The following is a 23,575-nucleotide window of genomic DNA, read 5'->3' on the forward strand; positions in this document are numbered from 1 at the left end:
AGGGTCGAGCTCCCGATGGCTGAGAGCTGCTTCAAGAAAAAGCCTACGCTTGGAGAAGGCGCCGTCCAAAGCTCTTGCAACACTGATAGATGAAGAAACGATGAGGCCCGAGCTGCGATTTATAAGAGAGACGAGGTTTCTCGGGTGCATGCCCCAGTGTTGGGGGGCTCGACTCTTGAAATGACTATGATCCCAAGAAAGGATCTTGCAGCGAGCAGTGAGGATACGGAGGTGATGGTCCGATGCGCAGAGCCAGTGAATGGCTGTAGGGAATGATTGAAGATCCATGTCGGGGCAGGGATAGGAGGTGTGATCCACTGCAGGGAAGCGAAATTGATCAGAGATGTACAGATTTGTGCAGTCGATGAGATAATGCAGAGGGAAAGGGGATTCGATTGTGGGCAAATTTCGAGGAGAGTGATGCCTGAGGTGACTCGAATTCTGAGTGGAGAGGTTGGGATGGGATTGGTTAGGGGATGGCTTTGTCATAAACTGAATCATTTTCTCTCACTTGACCTGTCTGTCTGCTAGTTGCCTTGTTGGCCTGCTCATCTGCTTCTGTGTTGCTGCTCCTTAGGACGTGTTTGAGGGTGGCCCCATTTATTGCTCTGATGTTGTCCATAATCCTGGATTTGATGTTGTTTAAGGCCATTTGTTTGAAATCCCTTCCTGAAACCATAGCTGCTATGATGATAGCTGAGTCGCCTATTATTAGCAGGTTCTGAAGGCCGAGTTTCCTCACTATGGAGGTTCCCAGGAGGAGGCTATATGCCTCAGCCTTGTTGTTGGACATTGTGCCCAATCCCCACTCGTATGTCACGATGGTTTTCCCTTGAAGGTCTTTGATGACGCCTCCTGCACCTGCTTGACCCGGATTATTTTTTGAGGCCCCGTCGAATTGTAGGGAAGGCCTTTTTTTATTTTGAATCCATTCTCTTATTTCCTCTTTGGTTCCTCTCAACTTCCAATCTGTTTTTTTCTTTCCTGTGCTTACAGTTTTTTGAATCCTTGCTTCATAGCTGAATTTGCTCATCCATTCCATTTCTCTTGGGTCCCCAGGTTCATGGTCTGCTTGGTCTATTCCATTCGCACCAATGGTCTCGGAGATGAGGGCAATTGTTTTTGCAAGGGTGCTGGAGATGTTGGGTTTCTTGTTGTTGAAGATGCTTTTGTTTCTGGCGTTCCAAATTTGCCAGCAAAGGTTTGGGGGAATGCTATTCCACAGCCTTTTAGCCAGGGTCTTGCTTTTTTTGGGATAAGGATATCTATTCTCCCAATTTTTTTGGAGGGTGACCTGATTGGGAAGATCACCAATCATTAGTGGGCTAGTGATGAGCTTCCAGCAGTTTTGAGCGAAGGGGCAATCTAGAAAGAGATGATTGCTATTTTCTTCCGCTGCTCTACATAGGCAGCAGATTGAGGGGCCAAGGATACCCTTCTTCCTTAGATTTTCCGCTGTGAGGATTTTGCTTTTAAGGAGGGTCCAATTGAAGAATTTGACCTTTGGGAGACATTCAGGTTTCCATGCCACCTTGTGAAGAGGCTAGTTGTTTGTTGCTGAGGCGTTTTGGAGGAATTTGTATCCCTCTTTGACAGTGTAGCTGCCACCATTGGGGTCCCAGACATATTTGTCCTCAGACATGCTGTTGAGGGGAGCTGAGCCTGTGAGGGTTATCTTAAGATCGGTCCACAAATTCATTAGATTGTTAGGAAGGGGAAGGGACTTCCAGCCTAGCCATCTGTTTCGGTCCCAAGTAGAGATATCATAAAGGGTCCTGAGATTTTTCCTTTCCATCCACCCATGAAGGGGCCTAAAATTTGGGAGAGCTTCCCTTGCTTCTGTGCCCATTATTCTATCTGTCCAGATGTTGATGTCTCTGCCATTGCCCGGGACTCTTGAGATACAGGTTTTGAAATGAGGGAGAGTTTTTTTAATAAGTTTCCAGACTGGGGTGCTTTGTCTGTCAATGATGATTTCTGAAAGGATGTTGGAGTTGGCCCCGTTCAGATATTTCCTTTTGATGACCTCTGTCCACCAGGCTCCTTTTTCGTTGAGAATTCTCCAGATCAGCTTAAAGCCCATTGCCATGTTGGCTAATCTTGGAATTCGAATTCCCAGCCCTCCTTTTTCGAAGGGTAAGATGACCTGATCCCACCTTACAAGGCTGAACTTTTTGGAATCCTGCCTTCCACCTTGCCACAAGAAGCTCCTAATGATTAATTCCATATGCTTATGAATGCTGGCAGGGGCGAGAGTGGTTGCAAACTGGTAAATTGGAAGGGCTGAGAGGATGGCTTTGATAAGAGTTGTTCTTCCAGCCAAGTTAAGCCAGGACACCCCCCAGCTCTGAAGCTTCCCTCTTAGCTTCTCTATTAGTTTGACCCAAATTTCAGTTTTGACCGGCTCCTTAGCTAGAGGTAATCCCAGGTACATGAAGTGGGTCCAGTTCCTTTGGGCAGGGATGTCCAAGATTGTGGAGATTCTCTGGATAATATGCCTGGGGAGGTTCCAGGTGTATATCATGCACTTATTATTGTTGAGCTTGCCTCCAGATACTTGAAGGAAGAGCTCAAGCGTTTTCTTGAACCTTCTAGCCATAAGACTGGAAGCTCCTCCTATTAGCAGGGTATCGTCCGCAAAGAGAGAGTGGTTTATCCCCTTGGTTCCCCTTACTATGCTTATACATGTGATTTCCTTTAGCCTACGAAGATTTTCCAGGTGTATACTTAGAGTTTCGGCCATGATGATGTAGAGGAAGGGGGAGAGAGGGCATCCTTGTCTCAAGCCCCTTGAGCTTCTGAAAGAGTTACTTGGCCTGCCATTAATGAGAGGGGCTGTCCAGGTGAATGAGATACACTCCATAATCCTGCTGATGAAGATCTCAGAAATGCCGAATTTCCCAAGAACTGCCTTGAGGAATTGGTGGTTGACTCTGTCAAAGGCGTTCGCCATATCTAGTTTAATGATCATACCCTTTTCATTTCTGTTTATGCTGCTGTGTATTGCCTCCTGAATAAGAATAACATTGTCCGTTATTTGTCTTCTGGGCACAAAGCCTCCTTGGTTCTCAGAGATGAGGGAGGGGAGAAGCTTTTTTAACCTGTTAGCTAATATTTTGGTGATGATTTTATAAGAGACATTGCATAAGGAGATTGGGCGGAATCGGTCAAAGGATTGGGGATTGGGATCTTTGGGGATGAGAGCTAAGTAAGATGATTTGATGCTGCTTCCCATTTTGCATTTCGAGAAGAAGTTCTTTGCCATTCTGATGTAATCCTTTTTGATGATTTCCCAATGGTTTCTGTAAAATGCCACAGTGAACCCATCAGGGCTCGGTGCCTTGTCCTGAGCCATGCTGAAGATTGACCACTCGATTTCCTCTGTCGTGATTTCTTTGTCTAATTCAGTGTTTTGTGCTGCTGATATTTTGTTTTCTATTATGTTGAGAAAATCTGAATGATCGGTGGGTTGAGGATCTGCAGTAAGGAGAGCGCAGAAGTGCCTGGACGCTGCCTCCTTTATTTCCTCTTGCTCTCTGAGTTCGCTTCCCTCGATCATTATTCTATCTATATGATTCCCTGCCCTCCTTATCTTAAGGCTGTTATGAAAAAATGAAGTGTTTTTGTCTCCGGCTTTGAGCCAAAGACAGCGAGACTTTTGCCTTTGCTCTTCTTCATCCTTCCTATTCTGCTGATACAGTTCTTTGTACAATTCGTTCTCTTTGACCTGATCTTCCTCTGTGTACTGCGCTCTTTCTTTTTCCTGGCTCCATTGCTCCAGCTTTGCTTGAAGGCCTGTTCTTGCTTTGCTTTCCTCTGCAGCATAATTTCTTGCCCATTGCTTAATGACAGTCCTGAGAGATTTGAGCTTTGCTTCCCAGATGTAGTGGGGGGAACCAATTATTTCCTTTGCCCATTGCTCCTTAATCATGTTTTTGAAATCTTCTTTACTATCCCAAGCCTTGTTATATTTGAAGGGAAGAGGACCCATGTTCTTCCCTTTATCTAGGATCAGAGCTACTGGTTTGTGGTCTGAGATGTATCCTTGGATTATTTTGCTTTGAATACTTGGAAATCTTGCCACTGTTCTTTCTTGGGCGAGGATTCGGTCTAATCTCTCTTTTATATTATTGTTGCCAGTTCTTTTGTTGGACCAAGTGAATCTCCCGTTTTGCGGAGGTATGTCCACTAAGTTATGAGTTTGTATTATTTCTTCTAATGAGTCCCTTGAAGGATCAGCATAGAAGTTTCCTCCCAGCTTCTCATCAGCATTCCTTATAAGATTTAGATCTCCCCCCAGGAAGATGTTCCTTCCCTGAACAGTCAAGAGATCTGAGGTTATTGAATCCCAACATGATGCTTTGTCTCTATAATGATTGGGAGCATAGATGTTGTATATTGAGTATTCTTCTTTCGTGGTTATGTTCTGCATGTCTGATCTTATCCACCATCTGAATGGCTTTTGGTGTTTGAGTTCCCATTTGTTTTTGTCCCATATTGTCCCTATGCCTCCTGAGGCACCAGCTGCACTTATTGCTATACTTGCGTAGCTTCTGCTTTTTTTTATGTGATTTTGGAATTCCTGTTCCGTGATTTTGGTCTCCTGGAGAAGGAGAAGGTCTGGATGTTCAGATTTGAGTAGGTCTTGGACTGCATTTGCTTTTAGGGAGGAGCCCATCCCCCTACAATTCCAGGAGACCAAAATCATCATTTACCTTGTTTGTTGTGAGCCCCACTTTTCTCTTTCATTTTTTCTCCGCTTCCTTTGGTTTTGTCAAGGTATGTGTCCATTGGTTGTTGCATTCCAGTAGCCATTTCTTTTGCTGCATTTTCATCCGGCAGTCCCTTCCCCAGATCTACTTCGACACATATCCGTGCGCAGGCATGCATGTTCTCCTTCGGTTCAGATCTGTCGATATATTTACCGACAGCGTTCCCTATGGCTTTGACTGACTCGTCCCCCTAGCAGTGAAGCGGCAAATGGGGCAGACGAACCCAGACGGGGACAGCGTTGGGGGCGTCCATCTCCGGATCAAAGTCTGGGGTCCATCTGTTTAAGTAAAGGCCCCGAGAGTCCATGAAATAAGGGTCGTTTCTGAAGATGAGGTTCCGATCCTCCATTGATTCGAAAAGAAAGGTGTAGAATCCTCTGCCGCAGAACCTGATTGCTATTTTCCCTTGCACCATCGAGTTCCAGTTTCTCTCGACCCATCTCTGAACTGATCGGGGGGAGGGCCACAGTCCCGTGAACTGTCCGACCAGGCCTCGTTCTGCTAAGGCGACTGCTGCTCTCCTCGGGAGGGAAGGAGGAAGCGAGACTTCCGGGATTTCATCTAGCTTCTTGATGAACTTAGAAGCTGTGGGGCGGATTCTTCCTGCTGCAGGCTCAGGAATAAGGGAGGCGAACGATTTTTCAAGATCCTCAGGGTCCGGAGGCGGGGGTTCCATTTCGGGCATTGGAGGAGATCGGAGATCTCAAGAGGAACCGGGGAAGGCCCCGGTGCGAGGGGGGAAGGAGGCCCAGGGGCGAAGGGGAGTCAGCAGAAGAAAGGCTCGGGCCTAGCAGCGGAGCTGCCAGGCACAGGGGCGCAGAGGAGGTCGAATCAGGGATGCGCGCAGAATGCCAGAGTCTTCAGAGCCACCATCGTCGATCCTCTCCAAACTCTTGTTCTATTTGTATGTCCTTAACATTAAATGAAAGCACATGATTACAAAAATGGTTAGTGTACCTTTTGATATATGACCCACTTTTATTCAAGAAGTATGCTAGATGGGAGAGAGCATTGATCAAAGTCTAGTTGAATAGATCTGAAGTAAAGCTAGCTTTGGATCATCATAGGGTTGTTTGTTGGTTGGTTGTCACACGAAGAGAAAATATTTCTCCTATGGTTTACCCACTTTTGGTGTGCAACGGTACCAAACAAGCAAAGGTTCCACCTCTGAAAGGAAAGAATGCATGAAATAGTTTGTGAAAAAGGAGGGCCCCCAATGTGAGAATTTCAAGCAAGCATTGAAATTTGAAAGGAGGGGTTGTATAGAAGACCTTAAAAGAAGGAAAAACTAGAATACCTGGTAATTGTAAAGGTAACTATCTCCAAAGAGAAGAGAGACCAAGGCTAACGAGAAAAGAAAAGAAGATTCATTGTAGGATGCTAAGGAGACTTGCACTCCAAAAATATTGGCAATGATCCTTTAATGATTTTCAACCAAAAAAATAAGAAGTTTTTTGGTTTATGGTGACGGTCTTTGGCAACAAATATTATTGATGACAGATTTTACAAGGTTGTTGCTAAAAAAAGTTGAAATATTTTTGCTTATGGAAAAAAGCAAATTCCAATTTTTACTTTATGGCAATGGTTGATCAATGAAAACATATTTTGCAACAACTCTTATTAGCAATTGTGTTTCAGAGACTCACTGAAAAATCAGCTTATTTAACTTTTAAACTTCACAGTGGTGGTTTATAAATTATCACCATTGTAAAAGACATTGTTGGCGATGAAATGGCAATGGTCATATCCTTTTATTGGTGATGCGTACCATTTTGACCATCGCCATTGATGATCGAGGACACGGTAATGCTTCTAGCCCATCACATCCATTGCCAATAACCCTATTTGTAATGGTGTAATGGTTTATATTCATAGTCCAACAAGACCAAAAGCCACCCTTGAAGTCACTAAGACAAGATTAAGCACCATAACACTAGCATCCCCCTTAAGCTTCAATTGGGGACACAAAGATGGTATAACAAGACAACCCTAGACCAAAATTCAGTTACTAAAAGTATCAACAAATAAGATTCATATATTTGACCAAGTAAATATTACATCCCAACACTTTATTTGAAGTCAAACTTATTTTGAGTGGAAGTATTCTCATCAAAGGAAACATGCATCATTAATAACTATGTATTCAAGGTGAAATTTCTTTCCATGGCTTTGGCTAGCTATTAATGTGAGGGGGGAAGTAAAACATCCAAAAGAAAGTGATAGTATGTATCACATATTATAACAACTTCCAAGCTGCAGACAAACATGCACTCCACATTTTATATCTCATACATGTTACAAGAGAACATACAAAAGCAATTTTCAAATGTGCCATCGAGACTTTTATCACAGAGGTATGAATACTTGAGTAGGATTAAAGGAAGAAAAACTATTACGCCTCATTTAGAGAAAATGGGTAGAAAGACAGGATGCCATATAAATATGTAAACAACTGAAAACATTAAACATAATCAACATCAAAGCAAGTTCAGGCATGAATGATCTACTTCCAATTTTATAAAGACAACTTAAAGCACAACAGGATGGACAAAACAAAAACATTCTTACAGGTCGTGAGGATGGGCCATGAGGATTGAAGAAATTGCTTGTTGAGAGACTGATCTCCTCCCAAGGATGGTGGTATCTACATGTCATGCCAAATTTGCAGCCACCTGTCTTCATGTACAACTAACATTCTGGTTGACCAGGCCTTTCAGAAAGCCCTACTTTCAGATGCCCCATGCTTGGGGATCCCAGAGGAAATAGAGAAAAGGTTCCTTAAATACTAACATCCATTGCATCTGTTTAAGATGTGGACCTATACAGTAAAGCAGCCCCCATTGCTTGTTGCTTGACCATCTGAACTCTGAGAGGTAATTGAACCCACCTGTCCTTGCTACAAATTAAATAACTTATGACTAAAAACATGTAATGGTCCCCTGTTGAAACTTGAAAGGAATATCCATGACAACTTGCAAATCAAGGTGATTGCTATAAGGTCGAAGTAGATGAACACCGTGAATATAGTTAGCTCAGCTATTACAATTTGGGCAGTGGAGACTAGACATTCAAGTATTTGCAGATGTCTGATTTTAAAAATATATTGTAAGTTTGCAACCAATACGTGCTGTGACAATCATTACAACTCGTTGTATATCATAATAGGACCAGATACTCAATAAATCTAGAGTCTGGGCATTCAACAGATGCAACCAAATATTTCAAACAGCCTCGAGTTAAAAACATTGAACAAAAAGAAGTCATGCCAAAGCAACCTGCAACATTGGAAACAAACCTCGCTTCAAGAAATAAAAGTGGGTTAATATATTACATAGATGTACAAGCCATTATTGAAATTCAGAAGGTACATTATATCAATATCAATGACAAACCACTAACCATTTTATAAAACCAATCCAGATTATTAACGTGAACAATAAAATTAATATTTACCTTAGGCCCTTCATCAATTACCAGTTGCAACTCATTAACTGCAGGGCTAGACCCATTTTAGATTGATTAATTGGTGCATTTAATCGGGATTTGCAGCCCACTAAACACTAAACCAAATGCATTTTCACTCTTCAGATTACATGCCTCGTGCATTCTTAACGAAATTCCACTCAGATCATTTCATCAAACTAAGCCACCAATCCTGTTGCAGATAGCTTGCATAGTGCATTATTACGAAAGCAATCCCTGCACTTCATCAATTGCAATTCACTCACTCCTACTGAATCTTACGAAGTGCATTTAAGCAATACCTTTACAGGGTCTTTTTTTTGCTGTTAAATATGTCATAGTCGTGTCAAAGTTCCAAACCTTTTTTGGAATCTCATGCAATAGTCTATTGGCTTCTTGGGATGTGCCTTCTTTGCATAGTCCATCCATGAGGATGGTATATGCAGTCATATCAGGTAGATGACTACTATCGTTCATCTGTTAAGATAACTTTAGCGCCTCCCTAAGATTACCCACTTTCCAGAGTCCATCCATCAATATGCAGCAGGTAATGAAATCAGGGCTCACACACAAGATCTGTTAAGCTTCATCTAACTTTTGATGCTTACAAAGTCCATCTATTAATGTATTGTAGTTGACTGGGTCAGGCCTGCACCCTTTTTCAGACATCTCTTGAAGGAGCTCCCTGGCCTTCTCCAGATTACCCACCTTGCAAAACCCATTTATAAGTGTATTGTATGTGATTTCATTAGGCTGATGGCCTATTTGCACCATAACATCTAACAACCCAAGAGCTTCTTGAAGCTCACCTTCTTTGCAAAGACCATCAATAATACTAGTAAATGTGATCATATTTGGACTGTGCCCCTTGTCCAGCATCTCATGAAGCATTTTCATGGCCTCCTGCCATTTCCCTCCCTTACAGAGATCATCGATAAATAAAATGTATGTGGCAATATTGAAGCACTTGTTTTTGGGGGGCACTGCATAGAAGAGCTTCCTAGCCTCTTCAAACTTGCCTTCTGTGCAGAAACGATTAATAAGCACATTGTATGTGACAATATCAGGGCATATGTTTTTGTTTGGCATTTCATAGAAGAGTTCCATAGCCTTGTCCAACTTGCCTGCTTTAGAGAGACCATTGATAAGTGCTTTGTATGTGATGACATTTGGGCTTATGTTTTTGCTGGGCATTTCATAGAAAAGCATCAAAGCCTCCTCCAGCTTTCCTTCCTTGCAGAAACCATCTATAAGCACACTATATGTCACAACATCATGGCATATGTTTTTGTTGGGCATTTCATAGAAGAGCTTCCGAGCCTTGTCCAACTTGCCTTCTTTAGAGAAACCATTAATAAGTGCATTGTATGTGACAACAGTCGGACAAATGTTGCTGTTTAGCATTTCATGAAAGAACTTCACAGCCTCATCTAACTTGCCTTCTTTGCAGAGGCCATCAATAAGCACACTATATGTTACAACATCATGGCATATATTTTTGTTGGGCATTTCAAAAAAGAGTTTCCGAGCCTTGTCCAACTTGCCTTTTTTAGAGAAACCATCAATGAGCGCATTGTATGTGACAACATTTGGGCATATGTTGCTGTTTAGCATTTCATGAAAGAACTTCATAGCCTCGTCCAACTTGCCTTCTTTACAGAGGCCATTAATAAGTGCACTGTATGTCACAACGTTAGGGCATATGCTTTTGTTGGACATTTCGTGGAAAAGCTTCGTAGCCTCGTCCAACTTGCCTTCCTTACAGAAACCATTTATAAGCGTATTGTATGTGACAACATTAGGATATATATTTTTGTTAGACATTTCATAGACGAACTCCGTACCCTCAGCTAACTTGCCTTCCTTGCAAAGACCATCAATCAGAGCAGTATATGTAATAGCATCTGGGTTATGTCTTTCTTTTAACATCTGATACAGTAATTCCTTGGCCTCTTGGAGCTTGCCTTCTTTGCATAGCCCATCCATGAGGATGGTAAACGTGATTGTGTTAGGCACATGGCCCATTCGCAGCATAACAGCTAACAACCCCAAAGCCTCGTGGGTTTTCCCTCTCTTGCAGAACCCATCTATTAGGGTAGTATAGGTAATAAGATTAGGAACCTGTCGTTTGCCCCTCATTTGATTGAAAAGCTTAAAAGCGTCCTCCAACCTGTTCACCCTGCAAAGCCCTTTAATGAGGGTATTGAAGCTTATGACCTCTGGAATATACCCGTCTGCTTCCATTCCTTCAAACACTTCGAATGCATAATCCAATCTACCCGTTTGACAGTGACAATTGATGACAATGTTCAAAGATATCACATCTGGAACAATGTCTGCCTCAATCATAAGTCCATAAACAGACAGCGCTGATTCATGCCGATTCCATCGGACTAGGCTACTCAATAAAATATTACAGGTGATGAGAGTAGGGACAGATTTATCTGAAAGCAGCTGTTTGAAGGTGTCCACTGCCTCTTGAAATCGTTTGTTCTGGCAGAGCGTTTTAATGCGCATGTCTGCAGTGGCATTTAAGGTGAAGGAGTGTTTAAGAATGGCATGGAAAAGGCTACCAGGATACCTTTTCCATACGAAAAGCATGGTCTTCCTCCTCTTCAACATGGCTGCCATGGCAATATGTGTTTTCACAGAGCTGCGTGAGAATGAAGTTTAAATTGGTAGCTGTAAAACCTAAGACCTGGGGTCTGTTATGTAAATGGTGTGATTACAAATTAATTCATCTTTATACATTGTTATGCCACTCTCTTGCACTGGTCTTTCATGTTGTTTCCCATTGATATGACTTTCTTGGTTTACAATGCTTTGATATGAAAGGGAAATGTAAGTTTTTTTTCTTTTTTCTTTTCTTTCTTTCTTTCTTTTTTTTTTTTTATCTTTATCAACACGAACGGTTATGGATTGTATTAGTGGGTTGGTCTAAATGCCAATCTTCTGATTACAATAGGAGTGGGCACGATCCAATTGGATTCGTCCTTCTGAGACGCTATTAGACTTGTTGTCCATTTCCATCTCCTTTTGGGATCCCCAATTGTGCTTATTTCTACAATCTGCCCCAGTTTAAATATACAATCAAACAGCGTTAGAATTAAGCAAACAAACAGCTTTAGAATTAAGCAAAAAAACATATCTGCTGAAATGATTTAAGGAATTGGGACCCATGCTTCTTCCCCGTCTCTTTTCAATACCCCGGCCGATAGCTGTGCAGCTTTATTGGCTTCAAGATCTGCCTCTTTGTTGTTGTCTCTCAGCACGTGAAAGTATTTCAGATTTTGAAACATCTTTGCCATGCTTCTGATTCTTTGGATCAGCCTTGCTAATCTTAAATCCCGTGGAGTAGAGTTAGTCACCATGAGTTTGATGATCACTTCGGAATCCCCTAGGATATTAGCCTCCTTGATTTCCAGCTTCAAGAGCTGCTTGAGTCCTTGGTAGAGGGCAAATGCCTCAGCTTGGATGTTGGAATTGATTCCTAAACCCCAGGCAAAATGGAGGATCTCTGCACCATCTATGTTTTTAATTACTCCCCCTGCTCCAGCGTTGCCCGGATTACCTTTTGCTGCCCCGTCGAAGAAGAGGGAGTGCACCTTTTGCTTGAGGATCCAGTTTTGAAAATCCTCGCTACCTTTTCCCCTTATTTGCCATTCCTCAGGAGGAGCCATGCTTATGATATTTTGTTGAAAATGCAGGCTCAAGGAGGACCCCCAATCTCTGTCTAGCTGGGTGAGGTTAGAGTCATCTTTATGTCCTCCCAAACATTCTTTTAATTGAATCTTTACCTTGGCCGCCACCGTCTTGGCATTGTGTTGGAGGTTCCTGAAGATTCTGCTGTTGCGCTCTAGCCATAGCTGCCAGCAGCAAATTTTAAGTAGTGATGCCCAGGCCGCTTTGATCACTTTATTTTTGGGAGGGGGTCCGGGATAGCAGGTTTTCCAGTTGGCAAACAGATCTATTATGGCGGCAGGAAGCTCGAATCTGGGGTTCCAATAGTCCATCAGTTCTCTCCAGACCTGAGTGGAGAACTTGCAATTGAGAACCAGATGCGTGGCGCTTTCCTCAGAGTCTTGGCACAAAGAGCACCTGGACGGTCCGTAGAAGCCGCGCCTCTGGAGTTTGTCTTCGGTTAATATTTTCCTGTGGCATAAAAGCCAGCAAAAAAAATCAATTTTTGGCAGCGTAGAGATGCCCCAGACTGTCTTCCACGGGGCCGGATCTGGGGGCGCATTTGGGATTGCAGCTAGGCACGCATATCCCTGGGCAACTGTATAACCTGTCGACTGATCGCCCCAGCCTCGCCTATCTTTCCTGTTGATGCGCGTGGGTGCGATTCCATTCAGTAATTCGCAGAGGTGGATGATCTCTTGGTGGAGGTCTGAAGGCGGATCCGACAGACTCCAGCCCGCCCACTGCGTTCCATTCCATGTGGATATGTCCCACAACTTAGTTTTCCCGGCTGCCGTCAACCATTCCTTCAGCGATTTCACCTTTGGGCAATCTCCTATAGGCTCGTGATCCATGATACGATCATTCCATATACTTATTTTTTTCCCATTTCCGGGAATCCAGTAGGCTTTGGATTGAATCAACGGGGCAGCTTTGGAGCAGAGGTTGACGAACGGCGAGGTTCCTTGAGGTAAAGGTCCATCTAAACATCTCAGTCTTGTGCCTTTGAGGTATTTTCTCTAGAGAGCTGTCTGTGCCCAGCCTGGTTTAGGCGCAATTAGTCTCCAGAGGAGCTTGGCTCCCATTGCTATGTTCTGCTGAGGGAGCTTCTTGAAATTGAGCCCACCCTCCATCTTAGGTTTGAGGACAGTCTCCCATTTAACAAGCGGGAATCTTCTCTCATTGTGTTTACCCCCTTTCCAAAAGAAGTTTCTGATATATTGATCCATTTTCTGGAGTATACCAATGGGCGCTAGAAGCACAGAAAACTGGTATAACGGGAGGCTGCTAAGGACGGCTTTAATGAGAACTGTCTTGCCTGCCATATTTAGCCAATTTACTCCCCATGCCTGGAGTTTGCTTTTAAATTTTTCTACCTGCGGCATCCAGTCCCTGCTGTAGGCGCGCTTGAGGAAAATAGGCAGCCCCAGATACTTGAACGATGTCCATTCTGAGGAAGCTGCAAATCCTAGGCATCTGGAGATGAAATTGAGCAAAGAGGGCGGGGTGTTCCAGCAGTAAGTATGACACTTACCCTTGTTAAGGCTGCTACCAGACTCCATACAATACTCATCGAGCGTCTCTTTAAATCTTCTGGTTGAATGAATCGAAGTTGTCCCAAGAAGCAGAGTATCATTTGCAAATAAGGCGTGATTTATGTTTTGGACCCCCCTCGCTATGGATATCCCTGAGATCTCCTGCTCTTGCATTTGTTTGTTTAGGTGGAAACTGAGAACTGAAGCTTGAATAACAAACAACAGGGGAGACATGGGACAACCCTGTCTTAGCCCTCTTGTAGCTTTGAAGAAACCTGCAGATCTACCATTGACTAAAGGAGCGATCCATGGTTCCGAGATGCAGGCCCGGATCCAATTGATAAATCTCACCCCAAAACCAAATTTTTTCAACACATTCAAAAGAAAACTATGATTAACTCGGTCAAAGGCATTTGCTAGATCCAGTTTGATAGCCATACCTTGTTCCTTGCGCTGCTGACTTGATAGAATTGCCTCTTGGACTAGTGTGAAGTTGTCCACCAAATGCCTTCCGTGTATGAAGCCTCCTTGGTTCTCTGGGATGACTTTAGGAAGTATATGCTTCAACCTGTTAGCAATAACTTTTGTGATCAGCTTGTAGCCAATGTTACACAGGGATATGGGGCGAAACCTATTGAAGGAGTTGGCTCCCTTTTCCTTGGGAATGAGAGCAAGGAAAGAGGAGTTAGTACTTCCTCCTAATTTCTGGCAAGCCTGCGATTTTTGAACCATTTTATATAAATCTTTCCCCACTATGTGCCAGCAGGTTTGGAGAAAAGAGGTGGAAAAGCCATCAGGGCCTGGGGATTTATCTGGGTTCATGGCATAGAGGGCCCTTTTGACTTCTTCCATTGTGACATTTTTTTCTAGATGGTGGTTCATATCAGCAGATATTGACGTGGGAATCCCTTCCAGCAAACAAAAGTTCTGATTCATATTCGTCTCTTCACTATACAGGCATTTGAAGTGTTGATGGGCTGCATGTTTGATACTTGCAAATTCTTTGTGTATGATAGCAGCTTCCTTAATTTCAGTGATAGAGTTGAAACCTTTTCTGGCTTCAGCTTGTTTGTGAAAGAATGAGGTATTTCTGTCACCTGCCTTTAGCCAGAGACAACGCGATTTGATCCTCCACGTTTCCTCTTCGGCCAGGCAAGATTTATGATAGTGTTGTTGGAGGTGAACCTCTTTGTCTAAAATTTCTCTGGATATATAAGCCTCTTCTGTGTTCAATTGATGTGCTTCAAGCTGGCTTTGGATATTTTTCCTTTCAGCTGCTGGATTGACAAGAGATTTGGCCCAGCACTTTAGGGCTGATTTCAATCTCCTGAGTTTTTCTTCCCAAATATAAAATGGAGATCCAGTGACAGGCTGGGACCAGCTTTCTTTGACAATCTGCAAGAAGTTTGGTTCCTTGATCCACAAAGGGCTAAACTTGAAGGGAATGGGACCAAGGTCAGCGTGAGCTCGAAGGATAAGCTTGATTGGCTTATGATCAGAGGTGCTACAAGGAAGAATGTGCATGCTAGCGTCTAGGCCAAGTAGAAGAAAGGAGCTATGCACCAAGAATCTATCCAGCCTTGCTATAATATGGCCATGACCTATTCTTTTATTGGACCAAGTAAACATACGTGAGACAAGCTTGATATCTAGCAGATCCCAGTCTTGGAGGAGATCCTCAACCCATTCCCTTGCCGGGTCTCGCACAATGCAGCCTCCTCGCTTTTCAGAAGAGTGCAGAGTGATGTTCAGGTCGCCTGCTATGATGACATTTTCCAGATTGCCCAGATCTGCTTGCTGCCTTAAGGAGTCCCAGCAGATCTTTTTTTCTCCAGCGTTGACCGGAACATAAACATTGAAAAGACAAAAGATTTCTTTTGTAATTAGATGCTGCATCTTTAACATCGCCCAGTGGGTATTTGATGCCTCTGCCACCAGCGAAAACCTGCTTTCGTTCCAAAGAGTACCCAACCCTCCAGAGGCTCCTCGGGCTGAGACAACTGTTGCATTACTCTTTTTCCAAAGTTTTTTGCTTACCTGAAGAAAATCTGGTTCCTCCATCTTAGTCTCCTGGAGAAGGAGTATGTCGGGGGCCTCTATTCTTATTAGATTTCGTATAGCCTCTTCTTTTATTTTGCTGCCCATACCCCTACAGTTCCAGGAGATTATCTTCATTATTTACCTTTGCTTGGTTGGGCTCCCTTGGAGCCTTGATGCTGGTTTCTTACCATCTTCGGCTTTTTTGCTAACAACTTCTCCAATGTTGGTTGACTGCCCTGGAGTTTATCTTTGTACGTTTCGTGCTCTCTTTTCTCCCGATCCGTTTTGCGTCCTCTTGTAGATCTCCTTACCGAGGATTGGGATTCTCCTATTTCTCCTTCCTCCTCCGATTCTTCTGATTCTTGATCCTCCTCCTCGACTACATCAGGGGTTCCTTTTGAGCTTTCTGCGGCTCCCGTGTCTTTAACGCTGGGAGATTGGGAACCTTTGTCTGGGGACGCTGGCTTTTGAACTACCACTTCATGAGTGTCCTCTGGTTGGGAGCTGAGAGGGTCGAACCTGTTCTCTGGGGTGAACTTGGGCTGGGACTGCTGGATCTGCTGAGCTGGATCCTGCTGGGGGCCTTTGCCGGTAGTTCCTCCCGGCTTCTGGATCTTGGAAGACATTTTGGATCGTTTTACTTGATTCCAGCCGGCCTCCTTCCCTTGAGCTGCTTCATTGACCGTTGGGCAGTTTCTGGCAAAGTGCCCATAAACCTGGCATTTCCGGCATTTGAAGGGCAACTGTTCATAGTCTAGCTTCTGCACATGCGTCTAGCTTCCTACTTTGAGTTTGATGGCCTCCGGAAGCCCCTCCTCCAGATCCACCTCAACACATATCCTTGCACAGTCGTATTGATCCTTACTGTTCGCTCGGTCTATGAATTTCCCCAGGGCATTTCCAATATGCATCAAAGAATCCCAGTTCCAGCAATGAACTGGGAGGTTGGGAAGCCTAACCCATACCGGGACAGCTTTGGGTACGTCTACTGCTGGATCGAAGTTAGGAGTCCATTTGTTCAGATACAGACCTTGGGGGCCCATAAAGTAAGGACCATTTCGAAAGATCAGCTCTTTATCGTCTTTGGAGGTGAATTCAAAGAGGAAGAATCCTCGTCCCAGAAAATATGAGGTCACACTTTCTTTGATCAGCGGCGACCAGTTTCTTTTGACCCAACTCTCTATCGACTTGGGAGATGGCCATAGACCAGTAAACTGGCCTATGAGAGCCCGCTCGGACAGGGACAGAGCAACCTGGATCGGGGTTTCCGGAGGTAGAGAGATCTCAGGGATATCGTCGAGCTTCTTGATGAATTTCGCTGCTTCTACATTTTTCTTCTTGGGTAGCCCATCCAGAAGCCGACTGAACGCCTCAGCTGAGGAAATCGTCGACGGAGGAGGAGAGGGAGGGGCCTGGGAGATGCCCAGCACCTCCATGGGCGCTAGATCTGACTTGACAGGTGAAGATCAAGCCTCCATGACCAGTAGGCCTCGCTTGGGCAGATCCTCGATTGATCAGGCACACACGCAGTCAGGAACGCGCAGGGGTCTGAAGTCTGGGACGAGGAGCAGCGATCTGATCTGATCTCAGCAGATCCGCGACTTGATCAGCTCATGCAGGGATCTGGAAAGGCCGAAGAGGTCGAGCTGAGGCGGGAGCAGCGCTCAGAGCTGATCGCAGAAAAAAGAAAGGGAAATTTAAGTTAATTAGAAGATAAATTTAATTTTTATTGGAAAATAGTTTTGAAAAGCAAAATTTAATATTGAATTTATTTTTTTTTTGTTTAAAATTTTATTAATTTGATTTTTTTTAAATTGATTAAAATTTTATACGGAAAAATATTATATAAAATAAGAGTAGTTTAATCGGTTGTAATTTTGTTTAGAAAATAATGGAGAGTTTGTTTAGAAAACAATGGAGAGTGGTAAGATTTTAATAAAATTTGATAGTAATTTTGGTTAAGTCTATTTCTACTATTAAAAATATGATTCAAACACTTTTATGCTTATATTTTATATTTTTTTAAGTACAAAAATGGTGAGATTCCAACGAAAATTGTGATAAAAATTTTAATTTAAAAAAGTTAAAATTGTTCATTTATTAACTTAAGTTTTATATAATGGGCGAGTAGATAGGAAGGGGATTATATTTGATTGTGATAAATAAATGGAAATAAATTATGCATGGGGTTTTTGTGAAGTAATCAATAACTAAGCTAATGCATTAGCTCTATATAAAAATCTTAGGATTGTGAAATTTAAATTGAATAAGGAGTTTATAGTTATTGGTTCTAGTCATAATGTAGTATGTATGTAATTTGACTTCTCCTTCAAACAACATCCTAGCAAGGCTCATCGCAAGAATTTACAAAGAGGCAAAAAGGTTTGAACTTGTTGTTTATTGCCATGTCTTTAGGGCTCAAAACCATCATGCTAGCATGTTGGCAGATGAAGCCTCTTGTTTTGAGATAGGAAGAATAAGAACAAAAGATGGGGTTACAATCTTTCCCTGCCCATAGCCTTTGTTGAATAGCTTCCTCTCCTTAGTTAATTATCGAATTACAATTAAATGACAAATGGTGGCATGTGTTTATGAGGAAAGGAAGGACAATTAAATTTGATGACCTCTCAATACATTCACACACTAGAAGAATAGAGGTAAAATAGCTTCTTATGCATGTAATTGTTAGATTTTGTAGCATCGAATGTGTTCTAGCCACGAAACATTGTGGAGAGGCTAGAATACATGAGATCTCTAGAACCCAAAAATCGTTTCTGGAAATTCCACCTAGAAGTGATTTAATTATATTATTAACCAATTTTTTAATGTTTCCTAAGTCTAAACTTAGGAAAACTAGTTAATTAATAAGTATTAATTAATTCAAGGCGAGAATAATCTAGAAACTCACACGGAACAATCTAGAGATGATCGTAGCCATCGATTATGTTTTAATCTTGGTCGTTGTCGCTCCAACAGAGGATTATAAGAGGAGATCGATGTGGTGATGGAGATGACAATTCAGTAGTTTAATTTCTTGGCAAATCGATTTCCAGAGTAGCAACATTGAGTTGTCAGATAGAGTCATAGATCGAAGCAGTGAGAGAGGGGCAGAGACAGTGAGGTTGGATGAAGTATTCCAGATCTAGCGAGCGCATTTGCAGAGAGGCAGAAGAGACACAGAGAAGCTAATGCAAGGACTACGTAGTAGCTTCTAGAGGCAAGTTCGATTTACTTGTAGAAATTCTCACTGTAGATCAACAGATTATGCAATATACTAAAGCAAAATACAAGATCTACTTCTACAACAAACTTTGCGGAAGCTTAATCGAATTGAGCAAGATCAATGAGAACACATATAACTGAGAATGAGAAATCAATCACACATAACATAGAAGAAATAACCCGGGGAAAGCCTCAACCTAAAACCCCAATCTCTGTATTATCATACAAGTGGAAATATGTTCAAGTTACAAAAAGAATCAGCTCTCAAGCTATCTTGCTCTCTCTGCAATCAAACAAAATGCAGCTCACAGACTGAATAGACATAGTATATGTCCTCCTCAAGCCCTCCAAGCCTCCTATTTCCTTGTGCAGTTTTTCTTGGGGTCCAATGATGTCACATGTGTGAATTGGCCTCACTCACACTCCCTAAACTAAAGAAGTAACCGCACAATCCTCAAGGAAAGAATTCCTTCGATATGCAAGAGATATTTACAATGGAATATTCCTGCAACTGATAGTACACTGTCCCTCCATGTGATCTCAGCTGGGTCTTTGTTTGAATTGACATGCATGAGTTATTTATGAGAGAATATTCAGTATCTGAAGTGATGACACTTCAGTAGTTCAATTTCTTGGCAGATCGATTTCCAGAGTAGTAGCAGTGAGTTGTCAAATAGAGTCATAGATGAAGCAGTGAGAGAGGGGTAGAGACAGTGAGGTTGGATGAAGTATTCCAGATCTAGCGAGCGCATTTGCAGAGAGGCAGAAGAGACACAGAGAAGCTAATGCAAGGACTACGTAGTAGCTTCTAGAGGCAAGTTCGATTTACTTGTAGAAATTCTCACTGTAAATCAACAGATTATGCAATATACTAAAGCAAAATACAAGATCTACTTCTACAGCAAACTTTGTGGAAGCTTAATCGAATTGAGCAAGACCAATGAGAACACATATAACTGAGAATGTGAAATCAATCACACATAACACAGAAGAAATAACTTGGGGAAAGCCTCAGTCTAAAACCCCAATCTCTGTATTCTCATACAAGTGGAAATATGTTCAAGTTACAAAAAGAATCAGCTCTCAAGCTATCCTGCTCTCTCTGCAATCAAACAAAATGCAGCTCACAGACTGAATAAACACAGTATATGTCCTCCTCAATCCCTCCAAGCCTCCTATTTCCTTGCGCAGTTTTTCTTGGGGTCCAATGATGTCACATGTGTGAATTGGCCTCATTCACACTCACTAAACTGAAGAAGTAACTGCGCAATCCTCAAGGAAAGAATTCCTTCTGCATGCAAGAGATATTCACAATGGAATATTCCTGCAACTGATAGTACATTGTCCCTCCATCTGATCTCAACTAGGTCTCTGTCTGAACTGACATGCATGAGTTATTTATGAGAGAATATGCAGTTATTTGAAGTGCAGCAATTACATGCAAGCATGCATTAACTAACTGAACTCACAATTAATTCAACAAACTGTTTGAATTAATCTAATTGGACTTGACTCAGTTAATTGAGCCAACTAATTACAACTCATCCTTATCTCTTTAACTGATGGATAAATTCCTCAATCAATGGAGAAACTGTTGCATGTCTTCACATAGACTTCATGGTTGATTTTTCTACAACTAATTAACTCATGGTGTATTAATTAATTATTTTTCAAACAACTGGTAAGATCAAATTCGAATTTTTACTTCTCTATTTTAGTTCAGGGACTAACTAAAATAGGAAGGTATCCCGAAATGCTATTTATATCAGTGCTATTTTTAACACTTATATTTTTAGCATTTCTTGTTGGTATTTTCAACACTCCCTTTCAACAAGAAAGAGATTATCAGTAACCCCAATCCTGTCTCTATGGAACTCGAACTTGCATTTTGACAATGCCTTTGTCAAAATATATGCATCATGTTCCTCGATCAAAACATACATCAACAACATGATCCTCTTGACCACACAATCTCGAAGATGGTGATACCGGATATCAATGTGCTTGGACCTGTCATGAAAAACTAGATTCTCAGAGAGTTTGATACAACTCTGATTATCGCAATAGATCACTGTAGGATCCGTCCTCTGACCAAACTATCCCACTAGAATCTTTCGCATCCAAATGGCCTCACATGCAGCCTGACTAGCAGCCATGTGTTCATCCTCTGCTAAGCTAAGTGCAACTAATATTTGTTTCCTGCTATACCAAGAAACTGCAGCTGAACCAAGGTTGAAGATTCCTCCAGAAGCGCTCTTCCGGTCTGATGGACTCCCTACCCAATCCGCATCTGTGAAGCCCTGAAGCTTCACTCCCTCTCTCCGTCTATACCACAACCCAAACTGAGATGTGCCTCGGAGGTATCTCAGCACATGCTTCGCTGCCTCCCAAAACAACGTGGTAGGTTGAACCATAGCTTGACTCAGTTGGTTCACCGCAAAGCATAAGTCGGGTTGTGTGTTCACCAGATACATAAGTGAACCCACCAACTGCCGATAAACAGTAGCAGTTACTACCTCACCTGAAGTAGCATCCTCCTTCCTCCAGTTCCCAGGTAGAGGAGTTGCATGGGTTTGCACTTCTCCATATGGAATCGTCTGAGGATCTCATTGGCATACTTGCCTTGAGAAAAAAAAACTTCTCCATCTCTCTGCCACACCTCCATGCCTAGAAAGTAGTGCATAAGACCCATGTCTTTCATTTCAAACTCTCTTGCAAGGTCCTCCTTGCAAGACTGTATCAGCTGATCATCACCTGTCAAAATTAGATCATCAACATAAAGAACAATGATCAATGGCTTACCTTCTACCATGATGTGGTAAAGGTTAGCATCTGCTTCACTCTTGGTGAAACCCAACCCGGTGAAATAGCTGTCAATCCTGGTGTACCAAGCACGGGGTGCTTACTTCAGCCCATACAGAGCCCTCTTGAGTCTGCACACATGCGACTCACGATCGAAGGTCTCGAAACCTTTTGGCTGCTCAATGTACACCTCCTCCTTAATCTTCCCATTAAGGAATGTTGTCTTCATGTCCAGTTGGTGGATCTTCCACCCCATCTGAGCTGATAGTGCCAATATTGATCTAATCGATGAGTACCTTGCTACAGGAGAAAAAGTCTCATCGTAGTCGATCCCCTCGACCTGTGAGAAACCCTGGGCAACAAACCTTGCCTTATGTTTCTCAACACTGCCATCAGCTGCCTGCTTTACCTTGTAAAGCCATCTGGAACTCACCACTGACTTATCCTGAGGTCTTGGGACAGCATCCCAAACACAGTTCCACATGATGGAGTCGTATTCCTCCACCATTGCATCAACCCAGACTGGTTTGCACTGCCTCCTCGAATGAAGAAGGCTTAGAATCTGCACACTCCCCAACCAGGGCCATGTAACCAGTGTACCACTTGGGCGACCTCCTCTGTCTACATTGAGAGGATGGTTGTCCCACATTCTCTCGTGCATCCAGCATCAACCTGCCAGCTTCCCTTGAGTGTTTCCGCCCATCTCTAGAAGTATCAACATGAGTGGATGTCTCCACTCCCGGATCCTATGCATGCAGCTGCTCTGCATCAATCTGAGGCTCCTCCTCCTTAGGAACTGAAAGTTCCTCATCTGAATGCAACTTGAGCTCCCTCTCAAGTGATATTTGCATGGCTTTCTGCTCGTCGAACTTCAGATCCCTGCGTACCACTGTCCTCTGATTGGTGGCAGGTACACCCGATAGTTGTGGGGTGTATCCATGCACCCCACAAGTATTCCCAACTCAGTTGTGGGATCTAGCTTCTTCCGGGCATCTTTGGTCACATGACAGTAAACTGATGATCCAAAGATTCAAAAGTGACTCACATCTGGTCACTTCCCAAAAAGGCCTCCATAGGTGTCTTCATTCCCAACATACGGTGCGGGCTCATGTTCTGCAAGTATATTGTTGTATTGCATGCCTCAGCCCACAAATGTAGTGGTAGGCTTTGGTCATGCAACATCGCTCGAGCTGCTCCCACAATCAATTTGTTCTTCCTTTCAACCACCCCATTCCGTTGTGGGTTATGGGGTGCCGTCAACTCTTGTTTAATTCCTTCTGCAGCGCAGAAGTCCTTAAACTGCTGGGAGACATACTCTCCACCATTGTCGCTACACAAGGCTTTTATTTTCTTTCCAGATTCTTTCTCTGCCAAGGCTTTAAACTCACAAAACCTCAAGAATGTATGATCCTTCTTTTACATAAAGTAGATCCAACATCTACGAGAAAAATAATCAATAAAAATAACATAGTACCTTTGTTTAGTGGTGGAGGCTGTAGACAATGGTCCACAAACATCTGAGTGAACTCGCTCCAGGATTGCTCCAGCTCTACTGTCTCGATCCGGAAAGGAAGATTTCGCACACTTACCCAAGGTACAACCTTTACATGTATTCATCTACTCAAGTTTTCCCTTGGGTAATCCGGTAGAAATCTACTGCATGATCTTCAGGGCTCCATGGTGCAAGTGGCCCAATCTTCTATGCCATAGCTCGCCAACATCTTGGCTCTGCACCATCTCAGCTTTGGAACTCAAAGCAGCACAATCGTCTACCTCCAGTTTGTAGAGATTCTTAACTCGAATCCCTATTCACTTTGTCTGTCCAGTGCCAATATGCCTCAGGAATACCTTTCCTTTGCTAAAGACTACATCATAGCCTTTATCTTCTAGCATAGAAATGGACACAAGATTCTTCTTCAGACCTGGTACATACTTTACATCAGTCAGGGTGAGGGGAGCTCCATGCTCCCTCTGAAACACAACCATACCTTCACCTGAGACATGGTACTTTCCATCATCGTCCATCTCAATCTGCATCTGGAGATCCTTCTCCTCCAGGGT

The 23,575-nt window shown here is 42.9% G+C and overlaps 2 protein-coding genes across 2 annotated transcripts; both read right to left on the reverse strand.

Annotated features, from left to right (window-relative positions):
- Positions 1 to 469: 469 nt before the first annotated feature.
- LOC149242587 (uncharacterized) lies at positions 470 to 1,042 on the reverse strand. The gene has a single exon (XM_089370889.1). The coding sequence runs from the start codon at positions 1,040 to 1,042 to the stop codon at positions 470 to 472; it is 573 nt and encodes a 190-aa protein (XP_089227015.1).
- A 7,763-nt stretch (positions 1,043 to 8,805) lies between these two features.
- On the reverse strand, positions 8,806 to 10,979 carry LOC149242588 (uncharacterized). Its single transcript, XM_089367700.1, has one exon. The coding sequence runs from the start codon at positions 10,863 to 10,865 to the stop codon at positions 8,814 to 8,816; it is 2,052 nt and encodes a 683-aa protein (XP_089223826.1). The 5' UTR covers positions 10,866 to 10,979; the 3' UTR covers positions 8,806 to 8,813.
- Between the last annotated feature and the right edge of the window lie 12,596 nt (positions 10,980 to 23,575).

This window comes from Pinus tabuliformis, chromosome 8 (assembly GCF_031772625.1).
Source record: "Pinus tabuliformis cultivar Carrire ecotype Pingquan chromosome 8, CPIR1, whole genome shotgun sequence".
Taxonomy (NCBI): domain Eukaryota; kingdom Viridiplantae; phylum Streptophyta; class Pinopsida; order Pinales; family Pinaceae; genus Pinus; species Pinus tabuliformis.

Bases quoted from the DNA above. Each gene is read 5' to 3' on its own strand.
- LOC149242587 (XM_089370889.1), bottom strand. From the start codon at position 1,042: ATGGAATGGATGAGCAAATTCAGCTATGAAGCAAGGATTCAAAAAACT.
- LOC149242588 (XM_089367700.1), bottom strand. From the start codon at position 10,865: ATGGCAGCCATGTTGAAGAGGAGGAAGACCATGCTTTTCGTATGGAAA.